At 41.4% G+C, this 26,514-nt stretch overlaps 1 protein-coding gene across 3 annotated transcripts in view; it reads right to left on the bottom strand.

Annotated features, from left to right (window-relative positions):
- The window catches only part of macrod1 (mono-ADP ribosylhydrolase 1), a 157,974-nt gene that overhangs the window by 38,896 nt on the left and 92,564 nt on the right, over positions 1–26,514 (bottom strand). For 2 of the 3 annotated variants that reach the window (XM_026143655.2, XM_026143653.2), the window contains exons 4-5: positions 26,259–26,288; positions 10,288–10,404 (exon numbers count right to left, since the gene is read on the bottom strand). In XM_026143655.2, coding sequence (XP_025999440.1) covers positions 10,288–10,404; positions 26,259–26,288 — 147 coding nt within the window. The remainder of the gene's footprint in view (positions 1–10,287; positions 10,405–26,258; positions 26,289–26,514) is intronic. The other variant, XM_026143656.2, reaches the window with a different exon arrangement.

Below are 26,514 nucleotides of genomic sequence, written 5' to 3' on the forward strand. Positions count from 1 at the left end.
TATGATGAAAAACGTCCAATTTACCCTCAAAATAGTAGAGAATCCTTCCTTCATCAGAATAATTATCCAGACTGACTTCAAAAGTTAATTACTTCTAACACTTAATTTATACTTCTGCAGTGAATATATGAAGATCCTACGCCAGGGTCAACATTTATATCTGTGCAGGCTGCATCAATAGCAACGGTTGCTTACATTTCTAGAGAGGAGCACGCCAGGTCACACCTTAGGTTGCTTCAGAAAGATCTGTGGTTAGAATGTACCTGAAACACTGATTTATTACAGAAGTATACATTCACTGGTAGTTGGTCCAGTTCCCACCTGTGATAAAAAATTTTTATGTGAATCCATCCCCAACTTTTTTCCAGATCACAGAATAAAAAAAAACAATCATACAGCCACCTCGGTTTAGATCCAAGTTACAGTCAAAACATAATCATGAGCTGTGATTTACTGTATGCTCAGATATATTCTGAAAGTAATTATGCACAGTTGCTACAGTAACAGTAAAGACTAGATTTTATTCAGAATAATGAGTAGATGCAATCAAATTACTCCCACCTCATCAGATAAGTTTTGCTTTTTTGTGTTTTTTTTAGTTTGGCTCTGTTGATTAATGAGGGAGACACTTGCTGATTCTGCACAAACATTTTTCCCGTCTACCCAACATCAGCCGTCGCTGTAGCGTCTGCATACAGTGCGAAAAAATGGATGTAGCAGCCGCATTTTATCATCTTGCTAGTGGTTAAATTTCTCTAAACTGTCATTACAAGAACATGCACACACGCTGAGCGTGTAACACGTTAGTTTATGATATGTAAAGAAGAAATTTAACACTGCCTGCAGATGAATGTTAGGCATGCAATGTGAATTAATGGCTGTCATTACCCTGTGGCTACGCATTCCAGTGACGTATTGTGTGTTTGCTTCGGTGGGTCTTAGGTTACTCTCCCACACAAAGAGGGGAATTGCAACCCACTGTTAAACAGATGTGCAGCTCTTTGATTTTCACTCAGCAGAGATTACTTACAAAGGTTCTGGGCAGCATCCTACCGTATATCAGACAATAAAAAAGCTTTTCTGTGCAATGGTTGTAGCCAGTTGTCAAGTAATATACTGTACAGTCAGTATGCAGTTTCACTAGATATCCAGATCTCTCTCGTCTTATCCCTTCCCTCTTCCCCTTTCTTACAGAAATGTGTGAGGAAACAGTTCATTAAATCTCAAGCCCATTTTCAGTGTTTTCCTCACAAAGGAATTAGTTTGTTTAGCAGGTAGGTGCACTGGTTTTTCCCAGTCTATTAGGTGTCTTTACACAATACGATGCCAACTTTAGACTTTTCAAAGTTTTATGAGAATTCATTTCAAACATTTTAAGCTACTGTGTTCACAGACAGAATGACACACATACAAACCCTAGTTAATACATAACCGCTTTGGTTTAGGTAATTAAAGGACACATTTTTTTTCATCATGTTTTGGGCTACAGCTCCATAGGGCTCCATTCATTCATGAGCACCCACGATGCAGCCGGAAGCTCAGAAAGTGGAAGTTTTCCTAATTAGAAATCACAAAATGTCAATTTTTATATGCATCTACTGTGACGTGAATAACACAAACAAAAATCTGAAATATTTGTTTTTATTGTTGGCCTTGAGCCAGGCATTGATGATTAACATAGTTTCACTGTAAAATCTTTATTTGTTAAGGAGCCAGTAACCACAGTGGTCAGTGGATAAAAAAAAAAGAAAACACTTCTTTATGAATGCAACTGGTTTGAAATACAAATGCTGTCTTTAAGAGAACAATATTTAATTAGTGCTGCATCTGAAACCGTCTCCAAAGTCGGAGATGGTTTCAGCAGGCTCCTCTTGTTGCAAAGCGCCAATGTTCCTGCGGTTTTATCTCATTTTCCGCCCGAGAATACTGTAGCGCTTATCAGATCAATTAGAATACGATGCTAAGAAGCTACTTTCATCAAAATGTAAAAACACAATTCTGTCTGACCTAATTATAATACAAGAGCCTTTTCCCCTCCCCGCAGATGGCACCGAGGCGCTTTTATGAAACATACCGCTTTACTTATTTTATAAAGGCGCTGTCACACCGTGGAATCTTTTTGCTAAAACAATAATAAAGTGACAGAACAACATAATGAAATGAAACGGCACAGACAGGTAGGATGGGAAGCGGGGAGTAACACGGGAGAAGAAAAGCTAAATAAATTTTGCATGCGCCTTGCAAATTCAGCCTGCAAAGATGCAGCGGGAGACTGTGTGTGTGTGTGTGCCTGCTCTCTCTCATAAGTGGGCGTTACACTGGCATAAGCCTTAAGAGAACTTGACTGAGTGCCATCCGGTGACACCCGCTTTTCTTTTTGTCTACCGTTCCAGCTTTTTTCCTGCTTATTGCCATCACCCTCCTCTTTTTTTGGCTTTGTCTCTATCCCCTCCCCTTCTCTCCTCCTGTGGCCTCACACCATTCTTACCTGGGAGGCCACGAGTCGCTGCTTCTGCTTTTCATACTTAACAGCCACCCATTCGTCCATCTTTTTACCTCCCCTCCCCTTTCACTCCCTCTTCTCATACCTCCATCTGTCCCTCGCCTTTCTTTATCTGCCTTTAAAGCAGGAGGCAGGAAAAAGGCTAGCGGGTCCTTTGTGTGCCCGGCCTCAGTTTGTGCTCAGCCAAGCAGACACAGCTCTTAAATCCAGGCCTGGGTTTTTGGCACAATAGGAAGGCTCAGGTCTTGTAAAAGGCCCTATGGTTCTCCCTGTCTCTTTCCACCTTTCCCTGAAAAAGACAGAGGGGCGGTTATTCTAAACAGGAGGACGAGAGTGTATGGAAAAGGGGGAACAAGATGCAGATGCTTAAAAGAGCGGACATAATTCTCTTCATCAAAGTGCAGCAGCAAAGATGTTCTTTACTCTTTTCACTCCCACTATCCAACTTCCCTTCCCCGAGCCAAGCAACACTGGAGCCTTATTTTTTTCCCTTCCCTTATTCTCCTTCAAGGCGAATGAATTAACTGAATGAATTAACACCAAGGCGGCTGCTGCTGTGATCATCATCATCGCGTTCCTCCTCATCAGCAGCAGTTTTGACGGAGCTTTTTAACACCTATAAGGATCGCACTGCTGACACTGAGGCAGGAAGAAGCAAAGATGTCGACAACCTTATCAGGAAAAGCAAAAAAGAGAGGAGAAAAAAACCCCTCATCAAGTAGCAAGGTATCACAGTCAGGCTGCTACAGTCTTTAGCCCAGAGCCTTGTCAAGTCTCTTGGCACTACTAAAGAAACCTTACTGCTGATGATGATAGGAACAGTGGAGGGGGAGGTGAGATGTGGAGGAGAAAGCAAAGGCGGAGGGAGGACGAAAAGAAGAACCAAATTTAGGAGTGAGGAAAAAGGGGGGAAAGAGGAAGGGTGAAAAGGTATAAAGGTGAGAAAGACGATGAGAAGAGCGCAGGGAAACAAGGTGTTTAAGTTGTTGATCACGACGGGGGAGAAGCACCGCATCTTCAAAGAAAGAGAAACAGACAGGGCAACATTTGAAGCAAGAAGATGGAGGTCTGAGAGGAGAAGAAGAGGGGGAGTCCGGGAGAGCTGCAGTGAGGATTTTAATTAGCGGTAATTGGCCACCGAGGGAACAGAAATTGGGAGACGGGAGGCAGGAAGAGAAGAGAGGGGTGCATAACAGCCAGTTTTTGACAGAGTGATATCTCTCTTGCTTTATGCCTCTCTATTTCCTTCAGTCCTTTTTCTGTCTGATCTTTTCCAGATCCATCTCACTCTCCCTCCATCTTTTTCCACCTCCAACTGTGCGATTCCCACTTTCCCCAAACAGTATCTTTTACTTTCAGCCAATTTCCCCAAAACACAAGACAATATACTGTGCTGTATTTGGCACAAGAGACACCAGAAAGTAATATCTGCAAGTAATACTAAAAAGTTTACCACGGTTTACTGAGGCGCAGGATACATTAAAAGTGTTATTTGGGGGGAGGGGCTGGGATCTAGAAAAAAAAGGTGTGATAAATATGTGTAGGACCTACATTTAAAATGAGCCGTTCTGTGATTAACTTGGTGCAAATTCAGGCTCATATTTACAAATGTATGTTAATTGTGTTTCCACAGGAAGTAGTTGCACCTGTACAAGTTGCAATAAGTTTCACAACTCGACCCTTAAAAATCTAAAGCTGTAGCAGATTTCAATTTGGCAGACAACTCCTTTGAGGTTGTCTCCTTATGAAGTCCTGGACCAATTTAAGCTCTCCCATTCTGGCCGTTTCCAATTGTGCATTTGCAGTGCACACTCCAGCAACCCTTGAACTTTCATTTTGGGGTGGAGAAGCAAGCCACAGTGAGCTACACTGCCTTCAGGTTTGAACACTGTAAGAGTCTGTCTTGTAGCTAGAAAAGCATATAGTTTCACCTGTAATGATTCTACACATGAAGATTGGATAAATTGATGAGTGGTTGCTGGAGATGCTGGCTGTCACCTGTTGAAATCAGGTGCATCTACCTCCTTGTGATTGCTTTGGTTGCTAGGAGATTACCAAATTGCCCATGTTTGCATGGAAGATGGTGACCTGTCTGCAAATACTCACTAGCTTGAGATATACTGGAAAAAATTGCCTTTTAAGTAGAAGTTGTTCTTTATCACCACACATTTCAAAAAGACACAACTTTTAGTTTCAGGGAAACGCTCTACATTTCTAGTTAAAGTCACACTTTTCTTAGTTTTACTTCCACTTCGTGGGTAGTTCGCAAACATCTGCTAAGTACAGATGACTGAAGCCATCTGCTAGTGCTTGTGTTGGAGGTTACTGACAACAGCCAGCAGTCTCCCACTGTCAGAGAAGACACATTTTTCCCCAGTGATCAGTGGTTTCTAAACCTGTGCACCTGAGACCTTACATTGGTACTAGCTCTAGCCTGCTGGACCCAAACAGCTGCTAAACAGTTACAGTTTAACATGTAGTAAAGATGCATCTTTCCACAATAAACAAGATAGTTTTAGCCTTAATTGTAACTTCAGGTCAGCTCATCTTGAAATAATCTTGATGCTCTGGACCTACTGGAGTGAAAATAAGAAATACAGTTTAACATTTTTAGCTTGTTTTCTGAAATAATTACTTATTGGACATTTACACTGCTTCAACTGATCTCAAAGGAAAACAGGACTGTCAGGTATTAGCTGTGATAGCATGGCACTTACCACTGAGATCTGGGAACACAGAAACATTGCTGAAAACAGATACAAGTGGGAAACAAACAGAAGCTGCCATTTTATCTAGAAGTACAACTCAAAGTGAGTTCAACTGAAAAATGTAGGAGGCCACTGCAGATAAGTATGCTGTGCTCAGACTGATGTTTACAGGTAGGTAAAAGGCGCTGATATTACTCTTCACCTGCACAGCTGTTTGCTTTCAGCCTGGGTCATTAAACTATTTGGTGATTTTCCACAGTCTGACATTTTTATATATTTTTCCCCTTTCAAATTGTATTACTCTGCTGCCCAGACTGCGCTACATTACATTCACAGAAAGCTATTAGGCAGTAGAGCTGGCTGCTTGTTGTCTTTATTTGGAGTCTTGTTTTGTAATTTCATAATCATCCAGATCTTAACTCCAAATGTCAAAAATGTTTATTTTTTTAATCTGCAAACAATTTGGGAGGTTTAAGAGTGGTTCTGTAAAAACCCTCCACTTTACCAGATAATCTGGGCTGAACATCGGTGTCTGTGAGTCTCAGAGCAGTTTTCTCCTCCAAAGGTTGACAGGAGTGAATCAGGGTTAAATGTGCCCAAAACCCCTGCTGTCTGAGCCTCTAGCTCTCTTTATTGACATCACTAAAGCCAAGGGGTGCTTTTTCTAACGGGGAAGTTGCCAGTTGTGTTATCTTTTGACCCACCCTCCTGCACCTTCTGTCCCCAGTGCTGTATCTCTGTGTGTTTAGCAGTGGGAGTAGAGCTGGCTGGGGAACAAGTTAGCAGGGTTACAGCTGTGTTTATCGGTATACAGGTGAGCTCAGGGCCATGAGTCGCCCAGACAACACGCTGGCCCAGGCTCCCTTGTCTGGCAACTGCAAAAAAAAATAAAATAAATAAATAGAAGAAAAAGGCAAAAGAAAAAAGAGAGGAAAAAAAAAACATTTGCACACACCTACACATGTGCAGAAGCATCTTACAGCATCTAACGGGCTCACAAGTGAGCAGCGCACACAAACAGGAGGCTCCTCTCCTAATCGAGTCCTAATTACAGTGGCTCATATGCCTCAAAGCTGACAGTTTCTGATTTAACTGCCTTTACATTTTGGCTGAGATTTGACTCCGACCTGGGCCAGCTGTCATTTATCAGCTTCCCCGAATTGCACGCAACTGTTGCTAAACAGCAGCAGTAGTGTGGCGTGCACTCTGGGTGTTGCTAGGTTACGATACCAGGCTGCTGATGGCTAAGTGGCTGCGGGATCATCGATGGACACTCTGCATAGAGGGCTGACAGCAGGTCTTCTGGACCATTTGGCAACTTGTGAGTCAGATGCTCTTGAAATCCCACATCTGGTGGCAAGCCCATACAAATCAAGATCAAAGTGCTGCCTTTGAGACCGAGCCCATCTCTCAACCTTTCTGCCTCTCTCCTGTCGAGTTTCATTTTCATTTCTCTCTCTTCAGCTGTTCCTCTGCCTTCACGCATTCCTCTGCCTGCTTTGTCATCCCTCCTTTGCTTTCCCTCTGTTGTTGCTGTCTTGACTCGCTCGCCCTCCTGCTGAGAGGTAATCAAGCCCTGTTGTGAGTGTTTAAGCATTGGAGCAGACGCACGTTGAATTATTCTCAGGACTTAATATTTTGTCTGGGAGGGGAGAACCAGCCTCCTTACCACATGCTGGGTAAAGGCCACGCACACATAAGTGCAACACCGAGAAGGTGTGTGCGTGGATGTGCGCGCACACACACCCACACATGGTTAGTCAGTGAGTCAGAAAGTTGTCAGTCACACAGATCTCATGCTGACAGAGTTACAGGTACCAGACTGATAGGACCTGACAGGCAGACCCCACCGCGTGCAAGGATATACTGCACTGGCACAGCGTATCCACCAACACATGAGCGAACGCAGCCTGTGAAACAGGCTGTATGACTAAGTACAGGAGAGCAAAACAAATGCACACAATTGCACATAAATATGCACTCATAAAAAACCCAGTGACAAGCAGCCAAGCATCCGCTAACACGCACACAAAAATGACAGCTAACATCCTCAAAGTTAAACAAGTGAACCAACAAAGGAGAACAGACAATGTAAGAACTCATCTCCCCCTAATTCCCTTCAGTCTTCAGCTCCTCTCACATCTCTCCTCTCCTCTACGCCGCTTCATTTATTTCTTCCTCTCTCCAACTCTTTCCTTATCTATCTTTCCTACTCCTGCGCTCCATTCTGCCTTGAGCTCGCCTTTATCAGCGCTTCTCCTTTTTCCCCCCCTCTCTTCTTTCCTTTTCTCTGCCACTGTGAACTTAAACTCTCAGTAGAACCAGAAGCTGATATCACACAGCCTCAGTGCTGCTTTAATCTCACTCGGAAAAAAAACACCGACGCACGCTCACACCTGGGTGGCCGTTATAATGCTCAAAGCTTGGCTACTGCATTATTTCCATACCTATTAGTGTCATGCTCCTTTGCAGCTCCACACCCCCAGATGTCTTTCATTTCCCCCCCTACCTCAATCTAAATTGCCTCAAGTGATGTCATCACTATAAGACAGTTTATCAGATTTTCCTCAGCTCACTCCTGAGCCACAAACACATCCAACCTTCTCTCCATATTTAGCAGTAGTCCCCCAAAGCTGTGAACAGACTGTGATAAAAATCAGCGGAGTTCTCCTTTAAAATATCCCATTTAGAATAATGAAGGTATTACAGTTACCTCTCTTTGCCACACTTTTAGTTTTTGTCATCTTTTGCATAAACCTTTAGCACTATAGTCCCACGCAGAGCTGATATTAGCCAATTAGTTGCCAATCTGAGTTTCACTTGTGGTTTTTTGGTGTTTCAAGCAGTTAAGCTGATAAAGATGCAAGACTGGTAAAGAGGCAGGACTCTAAAAAGAACAGGTGAGCCAACCTAGAAAACAACTAAATGAATGTTTGTCTATAGTGGCCGGTAAACCTCTTGACATTTGTGAGCAAAATGGCCCAAAAACACTCCTTGATCTAAAGCCAGAAGAAGGTAAATATGTTTGGCTTTGAGGCAAAAAGCCCAATTATTAGCTAAGCAATGCTAACACACTAAACGTGCACTAAACCGAGAAATAATCCATCAATTTTTTTTGCCATTTTTAACATTCAAGGCTGTGATTTGATCAGGCAAGAATATTAGAGAGAGATTATTGGAGATCACCTGAATCGCCTGGGTTTTTCAGCGAGCCAATAACTCTATATCAAATTACCCTGCTCCGCCTCGCAGAAATGTAACCAGACAGAAAGATACGAGCAACTGTGACTGGTCCTCTTGGTAATGATGCACTGTGTATGCATGTAAATTGATCTGTGCAAAGAAATGTTCTCTTGTGAAACAAAATGTAATATTTCATGTGTTTATTGTACAGTATGTGGTTATATCTAAATGCACGCAGTAGCCTGAAACATGTACAGTATAGTATATATCTTCAATGTTTGAAGATGCTGTTGACCACCGATCAACAAACTTTTTCTATATTTTTTTTAGTAAAAACTTCCATAAAATGATCTTTAATTTAGCAAGATTTATTCTTGTCCCTTAACTATATGTCTGTTTTCTTATTGTCTTCTCTGTTATGCTAATAATTTCATCTCAGTAAGACCACAGTAGACACATCAGCTGAAGGCCAGATACGTCTCTCAGGTCCTGTGTCAGGACTTTCTTAAGAACATGACTTTCAGATACTTTTCATCTGCTGTGGATATTTTTTTTAGACCTGACACTTCTTCTTTTGTCCTCCACTTGTCCATTTTTCCTCATTTTATAAGGACACATTCTGAGATATGCCACGTTTTCAGTTAATAGCTCTTGGGAATCACCTTGTTGGTGCAAAAACATTATTTTATGTCTGTCAAGCTGTTTTATAGTCTGCATTATTCCTCAAATTCAACTAAAGAAATGGGAACAAATTATGCTTTTTTTGACAGGTTGCTTGTAACAAAGTGCCTAAAGATACCATTTAAAATGGTCTGTCATATGTGGACAACGCGTAAGATAGGTGCTCCTTTTTTATTCTTGAATGGTTTATGGGTCAATTTGGTTTACCAAAAAAGCAAAAATTCCCATGAAAACCAAAAATTAGTGGTGAAAAAGTGTAAAAAGAACTTCAGAAAGCCCAGAGAAACAGAGAAAGTCTGGCTCCTTGGAAGGAAAATATAAAGAAAGGGGTGGTGTGGCTCAAGACTTTTGCACAGTACCGTACTTCAAGCTATCACAAAAAAGCTCGTCTAAGACAGTTCAGGCTGTGTTGACGATCAAGCTTGTTAAAATTATAGAAACTCAGATTTTTGGCTTATATACTGTATCCCCACAAAGGTTTGCTTAAAATATAAAGATATTAGGACTGGCTCCAAACTTTAAGGGAGTATTTTTATAGCAAAGAAATAACACAAATAAATATATTATAGTTAGAGGCTTATTTATGTCCCAATAACTGTGTTTTTCAGGGTTTTTAAAATAAAATTAAATGGCTAAAATAAAATAAAGTGACTGTCAGCGTTTGTGATTTATGTAAATGCAGAGTTCTGATCTCCTACTTAATTAAATGTCTTGTAGATATGAAGAAAGTTGGAGGAGAACACCTAGAAAAGTGCCTCCTGTCATGTTGACCCTACAGTTTCATCACATTACACAAGCAGCAGTGGAGTGCCACTTAATAATTGAGTTCCATTTACTCTGCTATAAATGGAACTCAGTGATACATCCGAGTTTGTGCTGCTGCTCGGGTTTGAGGTAAAGAGGGGAAACTGAGCTACTTTAAGACCTCTCTAAGAGAAAAAAATGCACAAGTTATTTAAACTAATTCGTTAAAAGAGGAAATTGTTGATATTAAGACAGCACCAATTCCTTATTAAAAGCCATTTTTTAAATTCATGAAGCAGTTTAACCTTCGTTTTTCTAGAAAGACTCAACAGTGCAACTCTTTTTCCACATCATCCTGCATCCCTGTTACACTTTCCCACACATTCATACCTGGAAGCTGTCCAGCAGAAACACATGGAAGCAGCCTCACCGGAGCTGCTAGAAGTTACACAAACACTTTATACTCACACTTTGCAGGAAGGCGGTAGCCGCAGGTAATCTTGGCCTCTCCTGTCTTACAGCCGTTGAGCGAAGCACACTCCTTTTTTAGCATGGGACCAGCAGCGCGGTGGATCGCTCCGTCCACTGGAAAGGAGACGACAGGAGATTTAAAAAAGTTGGCCTACTTATGTGAATCCCCTGCAATCTCACTAATTACAGCAGCCAGAGTGTGGTTTGAAGTCCAGCAGACACTTTTACTGGAGTCGAGGCTTAGTGCTAAAAGGACCTGGATAATGTTGGTATTAGCGGTGAACGCTTGAATTTCCAGGCTTCTGCAGGTTACTAACTTTTCACCCCTAATCCTGCTTGCATCTGTCTCTCTACATGTCAGTCTATTTAATGGATTTTAAGGCTATTGCCTTCCTTAATTACTTGATTTAATGTGTTATTAAGGACTCAGCTGACTTTGACTTTTTGGGCAATTACTCTTTATTAATTAAATTTTCATAAATCTACATAATATTCATAAATGTGTATCTGTCTTTGATCCCCACCACATCTAAAGACCGTGACTGTGTTCATTTCCAGGAGGGCAATGATGCGGCTGAAGCAATTTTACAGCTGTGCCAATTACATTTTCAGACAGAATCTATGCACCCCTTGCAGTCAGACTTATTTCTTCAAAGTTCATTTTGATACAGTTTTATTATTATGATTTGCAGCATTATGAAAGCGAGAAAGAAGAATTTAATGTGTCTAATTCACACTTCAAGGAAAAAAAGCACTAAAAATATCAAACTTCAACAAATGAGCTTTTAAAATCATGTAAAACAATAATCCATCCACAGAGACACTATAACAGTAACCGTAATAACGTAGATTTTCTGTGATTTGATTGACTCATTGATCACTGATCAGCTGGGGTGAAGAGGAGGAATAAGCTGGAGGTCCAACCAAGTCTTCCAGAAATTACATTTACATATTCCCATTTTTCAGCATTCAGGTTCTTCTGTGGCGTTTTTACATTTCTTTTATTAACATATCGTGAAACCTTTTGGGACATTGTGGTTCACGGTCTTTAGCTTAACAGCCGAGGCCAACAGAGCACCCACGGGTGGTTTTTAATGAAAGTAAAACACCTGTTTGCTGAAAACATATTTCATTTGTTTGAATAATGATGACTAATGCTATTCTATGCTTTCTAATGATTTTGGGAAAGATCACGATTATCCTTAGATAAAAGTCAAGAGTGAGGAAAACCTCAGGAAATGCTCACCTAATTTACTGACTATAAATCACTTCATTATTTTTTACCAAACATTTTAAAACATAGTTGTCCCAAACCTTGTGATACATAACTGTACTCAAGTCAGTACTTTGAGGTGCGTAGGCATGGTCAGGTCAATCCAGTGAAGTTCAAAGCGAGCATCAGAATGAGGAAGAAAGGTGATTAAAGTGACTTTGAACGTTGGTGCCAGACGTGCTGCCCCAAATATTTCAGAAACTGTTGCTCTACTGGGATTTTCACACAGATCCCTCTCTAGTGTTTACAGAAAATATTGTTTTTTTAAGTTAAATATTCAGTGAAAATCAGTTCTCTGGGCAAAAAAGCCCTGTTGATACTAGAGGAGAATGGTCAGACTGCTCTAAGCTGATAGGAAGGCAGTAGTAAGTCAAACAACCACTCATTAAAACCTAGATATACAGAAGAGCATCTCTGATTGCACAACACATGGAGTAGAGCAGCAGAAGACCACACCGGGTGTAACCACTGTCAGCTAAGAAAAGGAGACTGAGACTACAATTCACACAGGCTCACCAAGACTAAAAAGATTTGAAAAGTATCTCCTGGTTTAATGAGTTTTGATTTCTGCTGCAACATTCAGATGACAGGGTCACAATTTAGCATGAACACCATTAAACATTAATCCATGTGCCTTTATCAACAGCTCAGGCTACTGGTAGTGTAATTGAGGTAAGGGAGACTTTCTCAGCACACTCTGGCCCCCTTAGCACCAATTAAGCATCAGTGAAACACCACAGCCTGTCTCTGCGTTTTTGCCGACCATGTTCATCCCTTTATGACCACAGTGTGCCCATCTTATAACTGCTGCGTCCAGCAGGATACACATCGTGTCACAAAGGTAAAATCATCCGAAACTTGTTTACTCAACATGCCAATGAGACATGACACTACACTCAGGCCTCAACAGTTAGCAAATCTCAATCCAATAGAGCACGTTTGGGAAGTGGTAGAATAGAAGATTCACGTCGTGGATATGCAGCCCACAAATCTGCAGCAACTGTCTGATGTTGTCATGTCAAAAATGACCAAAATGTGTGAGGAATGTTTCCAGCAGCTTGTTGAATAAATGATGAATTAATACAGCTATGAAGGCTAAAGGGTTACAACCCAGTACTAGCAAGGTGTACCTAATAAAGTGTACAGTGGGTGTATACTCTAAATCAGGTGTGTAAAACATAAAACCCTGTGTTTCTATATGTTTTACAGCTTTTCCTGCAGATAAAGACCTCCCCCACAGATATTCATACTACACCAAAGTAATTGGTGGTGTAGGTATTAGTTAAATCAGGGGTGTCAAACTCCAGGCCTCAAGGGCCAGTGTCCTGCAGGTTTTAGATGCGTCCTTGATCCAACACGACTGATTTAAATGGCTAAATTACCTCCTCAACATGTCTTGAAGTTCTCCAGAGGCCTGGTAATGAACTAATCATTTGATTCATGTGTGTTGACCCAGGTCGATATCTAAAACCTGCAGGACACCGGCCCTCGAGGCCTGGAGTTTGACACCCCTGAGTTAAATAGTTCAATGACAGAAAAGTTCCTGTTTTTCAATGTCTACTAGAAATTTTACACTTTGTTGTTTTATAAAACAAAAACATGCAACACTGTAACTTTACCCATTCATCATGTAGAAAAACTAAGATGCACTGTTGAAATTGCACTTCTTTATCTTATATTGAGATATGAGAAAGTGGAGGTTCACTCGTCCGGTCCACTCAAGTTCAAAGTGGGCTGTAAATGGATGTAAAAACAAACAAAACCTAATTTTAAACCAAGAAAAAGTTTCATATGAAAATAAGTAAAATCAGTTTGATGTACTGCAAGAAAGAACAGGTTCTTAGCTTCACCACGGTGGAGGAAGGCCATGGTGATATGAAAGGTAAGCCTTTCACTCACAGTTACAAGTAAGGAACAATATTGTTTGAACCGTGAATGTGTTTTTAGGAGCACATGCAAAAGAAAGACTAGAAAAGCCAGCCTGAGCAGCATCTTATTTTCCCCCCAACAAAGGTCTGCAACACAACATCCATGACAATGGCACTGTCAGTTATCTGTGTGTTCTTTGTGCAGCCTCTCCACTCACACACACACCTACACACTGCAAAGATACACCGATGTATTGGAGACCTTGAGCTCAGGTGAAGTCAAGCACAACTTCTTCTAGAGTTAACAACTGCTCTAATTACTATAACTATAAAATTTTGTGGGTTAATAACACACATTGCCCTACCAGCTCGTACTAAAGTGATCTTTTCTACTCTAACATCCACTTTTGGCTTGTTTTACACAGCCACAGCTCTCTTGCAAGGCTAAAATGAGTTGCCAGAAACATTTTAAAATGAAAGCAATGTGTGAAGACTAACTGTGAGCCTAATTTGTTATCAATTTCCAGCTTTGCCAGATTCTAGAAAGCGCTGTTACAGACAGCCGCCCTCCTCTCTCTATAGCAGTGATTCTAGCAGCATGCTACTTTCTACTTCTATTCCACTACATTTTGAGAAGCTTTCACTACATTTATTTTAGAGTGCAGTTACTAATTATATAGTAGATTGAGATTATTAATATCAATTATACATGTAAGGAGAAACTATCCTATCTAAAAACAGACTACACCAAATAGCAATACACACCGATCAGGCACGACATTATGACCACCTGTGTCGGTTCCCCTTTGCTGCCAAAACGGCAATGGTCATTGAGGCATGGACTCCACTAGATCACACAAGATGTGCTATGATATCTAACGCCAAGGTGTTAGTAACACATACAGTAAGTCTTGTAAATTTCGAGGTGTCCAGCACATTTCACAGATGCTCGATTGGATTGAGATCTGGGAATCTGGAGGCCAAGTCAGCACCTCAAACTCATTGCTGTGTTCCTTAAACCATTTATGAGCCAGTTTTGCTTTGTGGCAGGGGGCATTATTGTGCTGAAAGAGGCCAGAGCCATCGGGGAATACTATTTCCATGAAAGGGTGTGCATGGTCTGCAACAATGGTTAGGTAGGAGTAACACATGGATGGCAGGACCCAAGGTTTCCCAGCAGAGCACTGCCCAAAGCATAGTACATCCTGGTGCGAGGTGTACTATGCTGTAAGTGTAAGTGACTAACACACGCCCGGCCATCGACATGTAAAAAAAAGGAAAACGCGATTGATCAGACCAGGCCACCTGCTTCCATTGCTACGTAGTCCACTTCTGATGCTTACATGCCCTTTGTTAGGACTTTTCGGTGGACAGGGGTCAGCACAGGTACTCAGACTAGTTTGCAGTTATGCAGCCCCATATGCAAAAAACTGCAATGCACTGTGTATTCTGACACTCTTCTACTGAACCAGCATTTTGAGCTACAGTAGCTCTTCTGTTGGATAAGACCCCACAGGCATCAGTGAGCCTTGGGTGTCCATAACTCTGTGAGTGGTTCACCAATGTTCCTTCCTTGGACGGCTTTTGATAGATACTGACCACTGCAGACCGGTAACACCCCACAAGAGTTGCAGTTTGGACATGCTCTGACTCAGCTATCTAACATCACTGTTTGGCCCTTGTCAAACTTACTCAAATCCTTACACTTGCCCATTTGTTCTGCTACTAACACATTAACTTTGAGGTCAAAATGTTCATTTGCTCCCTAATATATCCCACCTCATAGCAGGTGAAGAAATAATCAGTGTTATTAACATCACCTGTCAGTGATCATAATGTTATATTTGATCAATTGAGCAATAACCAACCAATGGGAAAAACATCCATCCATCCATTATACAATTCAGGGTTGTGGGGTCAGGCACTGACGCGAGGAAGGAGGACTGGTTCACCCTGCACAGGTTGCCATTTAAACATGCGCACTATGATAGTTGTCAGCACTTGTTCAAAATAGTTTAATATCATCAGTCCACATGCCAGAGCTCAACACATAGGTCTGGTTCTTATCTGTCTCTCTGTGTACAGACCAGACGTTACGGCGGTGTGTTTCGCTAAACTGAGTGGCTCCAGGCGGGGGCCTGGTGTTATCTGTGTTAAGCTGGCATATTGCTGAAAGGACTAGTACATCCTGGATAGGTTGCCAGTAAATATGTAGACATTTAAACATGTTCATGTGTGTTAATGAAAAGCATCCCTTTAATTCAATTAATCTTTGGTCGTCGTGTATGAGCAACATGTCGTTTTTCTAGAATATTAAATCTAAAGTTTGGATTCTAAATCAACCCAGAATCAGGCACATGTCAGAAATGGATTCGTCACAGCACTGTGACACTTGTCAGCACTGGTTCAAAATAGTTCAATAGCATCAATCCATATGCCAGAGCTCAGCACATTGGCCTGTGGTTCTTATCTGTCTCTCTGCGTACAGACCAGCTGTTACAGCGGTGTGTTTCGCCAAACTGAGGCGCTCCAGGCAGGGGTCTGGTGTTATCTGAACATTATTGTGTTAAGTTGGCATATCGCATGCGGCGCTGAGCCGTGGTGTGCCATGTCATGCTGTGCCATGTTGAACTGGGCCACGCTGTGAGCGAAGCACAAGTGCGAGGGTGTGACAAACAAGTTCTGAACAGTGGCTACCTCCTCAGGGTGCTCAGAAACTAGCTTAGATATGTGTGTATGCGCATGTGAGTGATATATTGTGTGTGTATATCCTTGTCAAAGCATATGTGCAGCTGTGGACACTGTATTTATGAGTGTATTTTCAAGTGTACGTGTGGCGTGTGTGTGATGAGTCCTTGAGGTGACACAAAAATACGCTGCACACCAACTTTGAAGCAGGCCAACTCTGAAAGAGAGAACAAGTGTGATAAGACAGAGAGATGGAAAGGAGAGAAGGGGAGGAGGGGAATAAGCAAGAGTAGCAGATGTAAAAATAGTCTGGAGGGAGAAAAAGAAACAAGCAAGAAAAACAACATAAAAAAAAGAAAAGGAACTGACTTGGAAATTAAACCAACAATACCTTTTTTTTTTCCATTCGTTGCTGCATGTTTGACAGATACACAAATGTGTATGTGCCTCTCTGTGTGCCTACTAGTGCAAACTGGCCTTTTCCCCTCCAGTCTTTATGAGTGGACTGCATAGCCTTGAGCTACAGCAGTGCTTTTTGACCCAAGTACTGCCCTGCCCTCACTCTTACACAGCTGTAATACAAGCTTGCGAATGGAGCTGAAAAACATCCACACTGAGGCTTGCACACACACATGCAGCTACACACTCTAGAGCACATATGCATGGGTGCACATACAGCTTTAAATACAGCTGAATGCCAAAATTAAGGAACACGTGTCCTGGCACAGAAACACTGTTTGGAATACATTTAATTTGGGAGTTTAATGTGACTACAAAGGATGGCGAACTGCTGATTTCCGCTTGTTACAATGACCCCTTACATCAGGCGCAGGGCCAAGGGGGCTGCCGAAATCTGATTTTAGATCCCCGGTGCTAAGGTGTTAGCCTATTACTGGCATGGATGAATGACTGCGCAGGCCTTCTGAGTTCAAGTCCCCAGATCTAAAGCCTTTCTATGAAGTGACCAATCACATTCTTATGTGGCGAGTCACACAGGGACACAAAAAAACCAAAGAGGAAAGAAACACGCCCACGGAGACACACAAAAGATGACTTTTTAATCCCAGAAACCAGCACTTCCTGTCCTTTTAGCTCCAAATAAGATCATTTTAATGTCATGCTCAACATATTTTCTTTCACATGAGTTGCTTTTTCCATTTAGCAAAAGGCAGCTTTGATATTATCATGTTTAAATTAGATTGCTCCTTGCTAAATGGAGATGATAGGAGGCAGACAAAAGAACCTGAACCTGGTGAGTATGGTTAATAAATATCCATACACCTATTTAACCACTCCATGACTCCCACCTCTTTAACACAGACAAGCTATCCCTGTCACTGCACTCACTGAACACAGACCATGTTAGCTTTCTTTCAGTCTACAGTAACTTCTGACTCCATGGGAGCCAGTGTAATAGCCCAGCATGAGCACTGCATGCTACTGAGTAGATTCAGACACTGTTCTGTCACTTGAATGGTGCCAGAAATATGAAGGGGGGGAACTCATGAGCAGAGGGGGAAGCAAATGAAAGATGTGCTTGAAGCAAAGCGGCACCAGCAGTACCTTGTCAATGCAGACGGCTATGTAAGAGTCGCTTATGGGCACCAATATCGCTCTAGAAAACAATATGAGTGGATTTGTTGAGTTTCTAGACCAAAATCATTTTTCTGCCAGAAATATTTGCCTTTTTTTAAAAATAGTAGAAAGGCGAACAAAAGAATTGTCTTGCATGTGTTTTCTATGAGTTTCCACCACTATTAGTATTATACTAGTATTCCACACATATAATTTGAGACCAGCATCTATAATGTACTTGTGGTTTTGGTGAGCTATAACAGCTGCCAAGTGGTCAACTCACTTCACAATGTGATATCTGAACAACTATTGGATGTATTGCCACGCATTTCACACCAGCCGATTCTCACTGAGACCCATTCATTTATCCATCCATTCGCTGCCGCTTATCCTTTTCAGGGTTGTGGGGGGTGCTGGAGCCTATTCCAGCTGTCACAGGGCAAGAGGCAGGGTACAGATCAAATTTTGTCATATTTTAAGGGTAAAGGTAGTTGTTTTTTGAGGTTATTTCACAGAGAAAAAAAATATACGGTATTCAGAAATAAACGGCGAAAAAGTCTTTTCCTTCAGAAATGGAGCATCATACCAACTGTTCATTTGCAGCGGAGGCAATTTTAAATTTTTGTCTGCACCTTCAAACTCAAGATATGAAGAAGGAAAATACCTAAGTTTTATAATCTAAGAAGGAGTCTCCTTGATCAAAGAAATGAAAGCACAGGTGGAAGAGACCATGCAACCTGTATCTGGATCAAATGTCACCCTCTTCCTCCTCACTGAAAGTCATGACTCTAACACACGAAACGTGCATAAATATGCTTTTTTATTTCCAACATTGTTGCAATTTCTTATGGTAGCAGATTAGACATGCGGACCTCCAGACATCTAACAATACGCAGACTAAACAACAACTATGGCTAATGTTTGATTTGAGTTTCTCGCCTAACAAAGGAGGACAGCTAGTATCTACTGTAGAGGATGTAATCTACCAATGGGAAGGTCAGCGGGTCAATCCCTGGCTCCTTCAGCCCACATGTTGAAAGATACTGAACCCCCAAAAGCCTGCGATACACTGGAGTGTGAGTGTGTAAGGTAGTTAGAAAGTTATTGAAAGTATAAAATAAGATGCTGTATGAATGTGTGAAAGGGTGAATGTGGATTGTATTTAAAAAGTGCTTTGACTGCTCTGTTAAGCTATAAAACGCTATATAAATATCAATCCATGTAGCAGTAACAAGAACTTTTCACATCTACAACAAACTTCTCTGCTAGTTTCATGGCTGTCATGGTTACCCATGTCCAGCAGTGATGACAGCAGTTGCTCAGATGTACTGAACTGGACTGGACTGCACCGCAGGTTGAAAATGAAGCTGGATGGGTAGCCAGAACAGCGCAATCTAAAGCCAAAAGGTTGTGGTCAAGTTTCAGTACATGAAAATCTGGGGGTGAGAACAACTTGTTCATTTATAGTCCCCAAGGAATAAAGTCTAATGACTTCCTCTAGTACAACCAGCAAGCTGTAATGAGTGCTTTTAAGTTTTATTTAAAAACAAAACAAAACTATTGCCTATTCTTTGCAATTTGATGCAGAAATCTATGCCTACCTAAAGATGAATTACCAGCATAACAGACTAATGTTAGTGTGATCAAGTGCAATAATAACCTATTTAACGGTGAGCCTGTTAGGTGCCATTATGTAATGTAATGAGTGGTTTTTGATATGGTGACGAGGTGTTCGGTAGATTAGCCTCAGCAGGCCACCAGAGAAATGTCATTACAGCGCAGGTGTTGACTTTATCACAACAGAAATGGCTTCTTTCACATTTATAATGTATTCTTCCTGTTGATCAAGTTAGCTATTAAAAGTTTTTTCTAAAACTTTTTAACATCCATTGTTGTTTAATAGCTAAGGGTTACTTTATAACTTTTTATACACGATTAATAATCAGAGGAGCTGGTAGGAAGTTTTTTCTACTCACCACAAGTACTATAAAGTATGCCTGTAATTTTGTACGCCCTCATACTGAAACATGCCGTTCTTTGACACACACATACACAGTTGGAAAACAATGAGTGTTATAAGAGAAGCACTTGGGAGAGAATTGTGAGGTTTCACTTTTTTTTACTGTCTATTTTCACCGTGGAGCTCTTGCTCTCTATTGTTGCTCTTTTAGGAGGCTTGTTATTGATTTCCAGAAAATATCAGATGTCAGTAAGATTTATGATGTAAGCAGGCTGCAACCACTTCTACTGATGTTGAAAATAAAACTTTTCATGACTGCTGTCTTTAACTGATCTGAATATAGGACCCAGGATAGATCAATGTGAATTTCATGACCTCCTTTATTTCTAGGGACTTGATGCGTTTGATTCTAACTACATTAACTTGTAACTTTTACAGCACTTGAACCTGAGTTGCTCATGGCTCAGTCCCAATACAGAGTAACAATAGCATGGAAGCATCCTTGCCAGTAGGGGGTTCAAAAATAATAACCAGTGTTTGCTCAGTGACTGCACTGAAATTTCTTGCTGTAAGAGACCAATTGCAAGTAGTTCTAGTAACAAACTTCCCCAGAGATTAAGTTTGTAACACCCTCAATTTCTGGCTAACCACTTTTGATCACGAGGCAGTTGCACAGATCTCCAATCTGATGCAGCCACTCTCAGACAGATTAGCAATTATTCCTTACCTTTGCTGCCTACTTTATAAACGCAGGCAGACTGCCAATACCTTGAAATCAGTCTTAGTCAGTCTATGCTGAAGAGTACAACTTGTCTGTTATGTGTCTCTCTACAATAACACTGAGGCATTTCCAGGTCAGTCAAGAAATACATCTTTTCAGCATGTCCTGGGCCTGGCCCGGGGGGTCCTTCTAGTGGTACATGCCAGGAACACCCAGGAGGCGGCCAAGAGGCACCCCAATAAGATGCCCGAACCACCTCAACTGGCTCCTTTTGACAGAGAGGAGTAGTGGCGCTACTCTGAGCCTCTTGAATGACTGAACTTCTCATCTTCCCAATATTATTATTAATCTGACTGAATTTATTGCAAACATTTTGGTCGTGATACTGTCTTCTCTAGTACAATTCTAGTACAAGGCAGGGATTTCAGACACAACAATAATATTCCAGCAGTCTGAAGCCTCACTCTAATTGATTTATGTAATTTATATGTTTCTGTTGATTTCCTTTTGGTCTTTTATTGCATAGGAACTGGATTTTGTAAAGGCTGTTTGTCTGTATTGTTTATGCTTATGAATGTAAAAAATAAATAAATTCATCACAAATGAAAATCACTTTTCTTGGGAAGCAAAAAAAGTCAAACTGACATTGCCTTAATAAAAAATACCACCAATATCAGGTCTTTATAAGCCACTTAGACACCGAGTCATTTAAAACGAGCAATGAGTTTGGTGTCAAAGGATACTTGTTGTTCATACTCCACTGACTCTGTGCAAATGAAGCATGTGAACTACTCGACCATTAGTCTTAATTGGCTACACCTAATGCAACCAATAGACATCAACCGATTATAACACAATAACCAGGGAACACATTTATATCACTAGACACACAAAAACACACAAAACATGAAATATGCCAAATTAATTTTCATCCTAAAAAAAAAAATCATGCAAAATTCATAATTTAGCCTTGATTATCATACTAAATATCACTTCACCGTTTTCTGCTATTGAAGCTCGGTCTTTTGGGGAATCAGAGATGGAGTGCACAAACAAAAAAATAAATAAATAAATAAATAAAAACAATGGGGAATGGAGAGACACTCACACACAGACAGAGAACGACGAGACGGGAGACTGAAGAGCACAGTTGGACAAAAAGAAATGGCTTTGGAAGGGGATCAAGTGTAAAACAAATAAATAAATAAAAGGTGTGTAGGTGAAAAGAGTGGGTGAGACTAAAAACAAAGAAGGGAGAGATGAATGTTAAGCAGGGTTCCAGAGAGGAATAGATTAAAAGGATGCAATGCATGGATGAATACAGGAAGGATTGAAATTAGTGTTTTGGCTTCTTTACCCTGTTAAACAGGCGGCTGACTAGTTTAGGTGTTATCACATCTCCCTCGCAGGCTCTGTATTGACTGACTCTGGGGGAGAGAGGGAGGGGATGTAGGGGGACTGTGAAGTGATAATTGGCGATATGCTTACCTGGCGCGGAGCCTGCAACCTCCAGCAGGGCACAAAAACAAACACACACACTCGCACACACACACACACATTCTCTGCTATTGTTCTGTGCCACGACAAGCTTTACCTCAAACCGCCCACCCTCAACAAACACATCCACACATAAGAAAACACACACTCATGGGTAGCTTGGCATAAGAGTAAAACCAATCCTGAAGTCTCTCCTATGGAATACTAATACGATTGCCCTTGCCAGCTGACCTCTTATAGGCCAAACAGGCTGTCTGTCAAACTAATGGGGCGGAACGCTGGCATATTGCTTTCCCACAATCCCTCAGCAGAGCCGGGACACTCATTTACTTCAGTCAGCTTGTTGCCAAGGCAACATTAAGGATGGTTCTGGTGGTGGATGGACGCACAAACACGCACGCTGCCTCTCCTACGATTCTGTATAGGCACCTGTGTATATGTGCAAACTTGAACTCACAAACAAATGCAGCGCAACCTGTTAAGTGTTACTACCGTGAACTCTTGCGCACACAGACACGCACGCACGCACACGCATATATGAGTGTTGCTAACAGCAGTGAAACAGATGAATTTATGTATGCGGCTGACAGCACTGTCTGCATGCGGAAGGTACACTAAGTGCTCTTTGTCTCTAGTCTCATCTCCATGCTCCAAAACTCTCTCCCTTCATTCACAATACATGCTCTCCTGTTCATTTGTTCTGAAAGCCAAGCAGACAAGCCTATTCTTCTCCGCCTGTATTTTTCTCTGCATCCAGACAAGGAGAAAGCAAAAAAAAAAACCCAAAAAGGGCTGCAGACACACAAGGACGAGAGCCGAGAGACTTCCAGTACCGGGTTTCAAACTCCATCGTTGTTCTTGAGGATTGATTACAGATGTCATCTCATGCAATTTCAGCCTGAATTTTTTAGCTGTGCAACATTTTCTTTCGTGTTTCCCCATCGAAATGAAAAAATGCAAGTGGATGAAATTTTAATTGGGACTGTGCTCATCTATTGTGCACTGTCTTAAAACCTAAACCAATCATAAGCCGGCAGTGTCTTTGTGGCTGGCTCACATCCTGTGCAATCTGTCCCTACAGACCCAGAGCAGGATCTCTGACAGCAACTGTCTGTGTGTCTGTAACTGTGTCTCTGTTTGATCAGTAACTTGTTATTATGAAACCGGAACATCACAGCAAGTGAGGGTTTTGAATGTATGATCACATGATTTGGTTTGACAAGTGCTTAAAGCTGAATTCCAGATCTCAATTTCTATCTTAATATTTTGCTCATAGACGATTTTTACTTGAAAAGTGTTTTTTTGCTGGCTTCTGTGATTGCTCTGCATGTAACAGGAAAATTACCAACCAGGCAACCTGCGTCTGGGTTCACAAACTTCGTTTCAGGGGTTTGGTTCTTGTGATACCAATTTTCTTTACTGCTTATTGTAATAGAAGTGTGGTGGGTGACCAACGTGCAATCTTCAGAGCTGAAAAAGGAAGCCAGTGTGCCATGCAATACAAGTTGTTCTGAATGCTCAAATATATAGAAGAGTGCTATATAATTTTAAAGCTATATAATCTTGTCACTACATCACGGCTCGTCTCTCCTACATCACCTAAATCCCCTTTTAAGGTAATTTATTGTGTTGCATGCCCGCTGTGTCGTCGTCACAGCTTGGTCACCATTCATACTGGCACTCAATGTTTCCTGGACTTGCGGCAGTCTCCTCCTGAACAACAGATGTCCCCACTCAAAAAAAATCCTCTGCATTATCACTGATACAGAAGTGGAAAAAATTATAACAGGAAGCAAAGTGATACAGTGATTAAAGTCACTTTCAGTATTTGTCGCTGTTCAAAAGGGCCACAACGGTGAGCATAAAGGTGTACAGTCCAGTCGGGGAACTTCACAGGTGTGCAGTTGAAATCAGAATGAAGGCAGAATGCTCATAGATAAGGAAATAAATTCCCCCCATGGAATGAAAATGCTCTGAAAATATAGTATCAAAGCTATGAAATTACTGTTGAGTGACAACACTGTTCACGAACTGCTGACTTATGTGTTAAACTGCACTTAAAACCCCATGGCTACCCTGCTAAATGAATAAGGAAACTGTAGTTTTCATCCTTAAAGATTGTTTACAATGTCTTGAAATGCAGAAAACAGCTGCACGCTGTATCAGTGAAAGCTGATACTTCTTGGAGGCCACATGCCAGTGAAAAAACACTTTAGCGTGCCATTCATCCCAAAGGTACGCACTGACATATGGTGACCTAGAAGAAGAATCTGTGTTGGCTCTAACAATTTTAACAGCATCCATTCAGAGATTAAACTGATATATGTTCATGTCTACATGAATAAATGTTTATACAAAGATAATGGTAACTGTCTGGCTGACTAAACCTCTATCATCTTGGCTTTCTGTTCCATTTAGAAAATCAATCAAAGCAGTGAAATGTTGAAATAGCAGATAAGCTCAGGAATAAATGAGCAACAGCAGCCAGTGGACATAAAAAAAGGTTAATTTCCTGCCCTTGAGTTTGTTGTTGATGCACTGCATCAGCTCAGCACTCCTCCAGATTGAAGTGCGAAAAACAATGTCGACAGGTGTGCGTTTGATCTAACTGAATGACATTTACCCAGGTACCCTTGAGACTGAGAGGTAAAGAACCGTAAAGACCTTTTGTTGCCTCACCTTTGATGGAAAAAACAACTCACTAAAGCTGAATGAATGAATGCATGGTTACTCAGTGCAGAGTGTGATCCTGGCAAATGTAGATGTATAGTAAATGATTTTTGTGTGTGTGTTTTTTCCCCACTTGGCCCTCCGCTTGCATCTGTCGATCCCAAGTGGCCGTCATCGCTCTCGTCTTTCTCGTCTTCTTTCTCTAAGCATCGTTTCCCTCCCTCTCTCTTGTTTGTTCCATTCTTCCTCTTGTCACTACCCTTACCTATCTCTAATTAACACCTACTCCAGGCTCTATCTGCCTTAGCAAACCCCAAAGGACAGAGCTGAAAAGGGAGATGGAGACAGAAAAATACATACAATAAGAAATGAGGGAAATCAACTGAGCAAGGGGGGGGAAATGGTGCAGAGTGGCACAGAAAGAGAGAATAGACAGATTCAGATGGTGGCTCTTAATGTTGGCTCGTTCAGCTGGTCGGTGGAAATGTTTACAATGAAAACAGCTGCTGTGGTTAAATTTAACTGAATAAAAACATTAACTAAACCACAGTGATCAACATAAACATGCTTTACACGGGCACTAATGCACCCAGTGTGACGCATTCACATGTTCGAGGGCTCTCTAGAAACCATCTGTCTTTGTAAAGCCATCAGAGACCTCAGGACAACATCAAACGACGCTGTAGATCTCGAGGTGCTTGACTGCATGTGTGTGTGTGTGTGGCAACAGGAAGAGTGTGGCATCCATTTTTGTGGCTTGAGCCTCAGCTGGTGTTTATCAGTTAAGGTGGAGCCCGTGTGTGTGTGTGTCGTGTATGTGTGCATATGGACACTCAGGACTTCAGTAGATCATTTCAGGCAAGCAGATGCACGGTTGTAAGCTGACATACGAATGCACATACACGCGAATATACAGACATGCAGGTGCACCACTTGATACTTCACCACAGAGACTGCAAAGAAAAAGGCTGCATGCAGACTAACATACAAATAGGAAGGTTAAAAACGGCAGTGTGAGCGAGCCGGGCTGAAAGGCTAAAGCTGTTTGGCCAAATGAAGACAAAGAAAACGACCACAGGCAAATGCACCAGCACCCAAATTTGCAAGCATTAACAAACACACACACAAGTTGAGTAAGGTGCGTGCGCACATGTTTTAGTGAATCTGGCTACTGCATTAGCAATACAGATTTATTGCAAGTATCGATTACCCACGGACGTCAAACATCACACACCCGCAGCAAAGCACTGAGTCAACAATACACTGAAAAATGTTTATTTCCACAGCACTCCACACCCATAAATTACGAACTATTGACTTCACACCTGCAAACACGTAAAAAGCACAGACACACACACAGACATAGGCACACACCCTCACGAGCTGCATGCAAAAGCACCTTGAACACCTGCCACAACAAAGAGCTACCTGCTACCTTACACAAAGAAAAATATAGACAGACACCACACATGGGGCATAAAACACTCGCAAACACGTACACCAACACACACGCACGCACGCTCGCTCGCTCTTTTTGGCTCGTAAATTGCACTGCATCATCTGATTAAAAGAAGTGCGACAATTTTAAATTATTTGGTGTCCACAGACGACCATTTGCACCACAAAGCCATGCCATTAATAACAGCTGAGGCCTGCACGTATCTTGGCAGGCACACAAACATAGACGACCAAAGGATCAGACAGGTGGTAACTTACCTCCACCTCCACCGAGCAGAGTGTTGTTGGCTAAAAGAGAGACAAGAAAAAAGAAATGATTGTGAATACAACTGAAGCGTAATTAATAAGGCTTAAACTGTCACAGCTAGCAATAATTCAAAAGTCGGAGGACACAAAACTAATTAAATTAAGCAAAAATGTCTGTAGTGTATATATGGCGAGAATGTCTTTTCAATTTATGGCTATGTATTTAGCCAGATAAACAGCTAAGTATTACACTTAGCTATTAGATTTC

Source organism: Astatotilapia calliptera, chromosome 2 (assembly GCF_964374335.1).
Source record: "Astatotilapia calliptera chromosome 2, fAstCal68.1, whole genome shotgun sequence".
NCBI lineage: Eukaryota > Metazoa > Chordata > Actinopteri > Cichliformes > Cichlidae > Astatotilapia > Astatotilapia calliptera.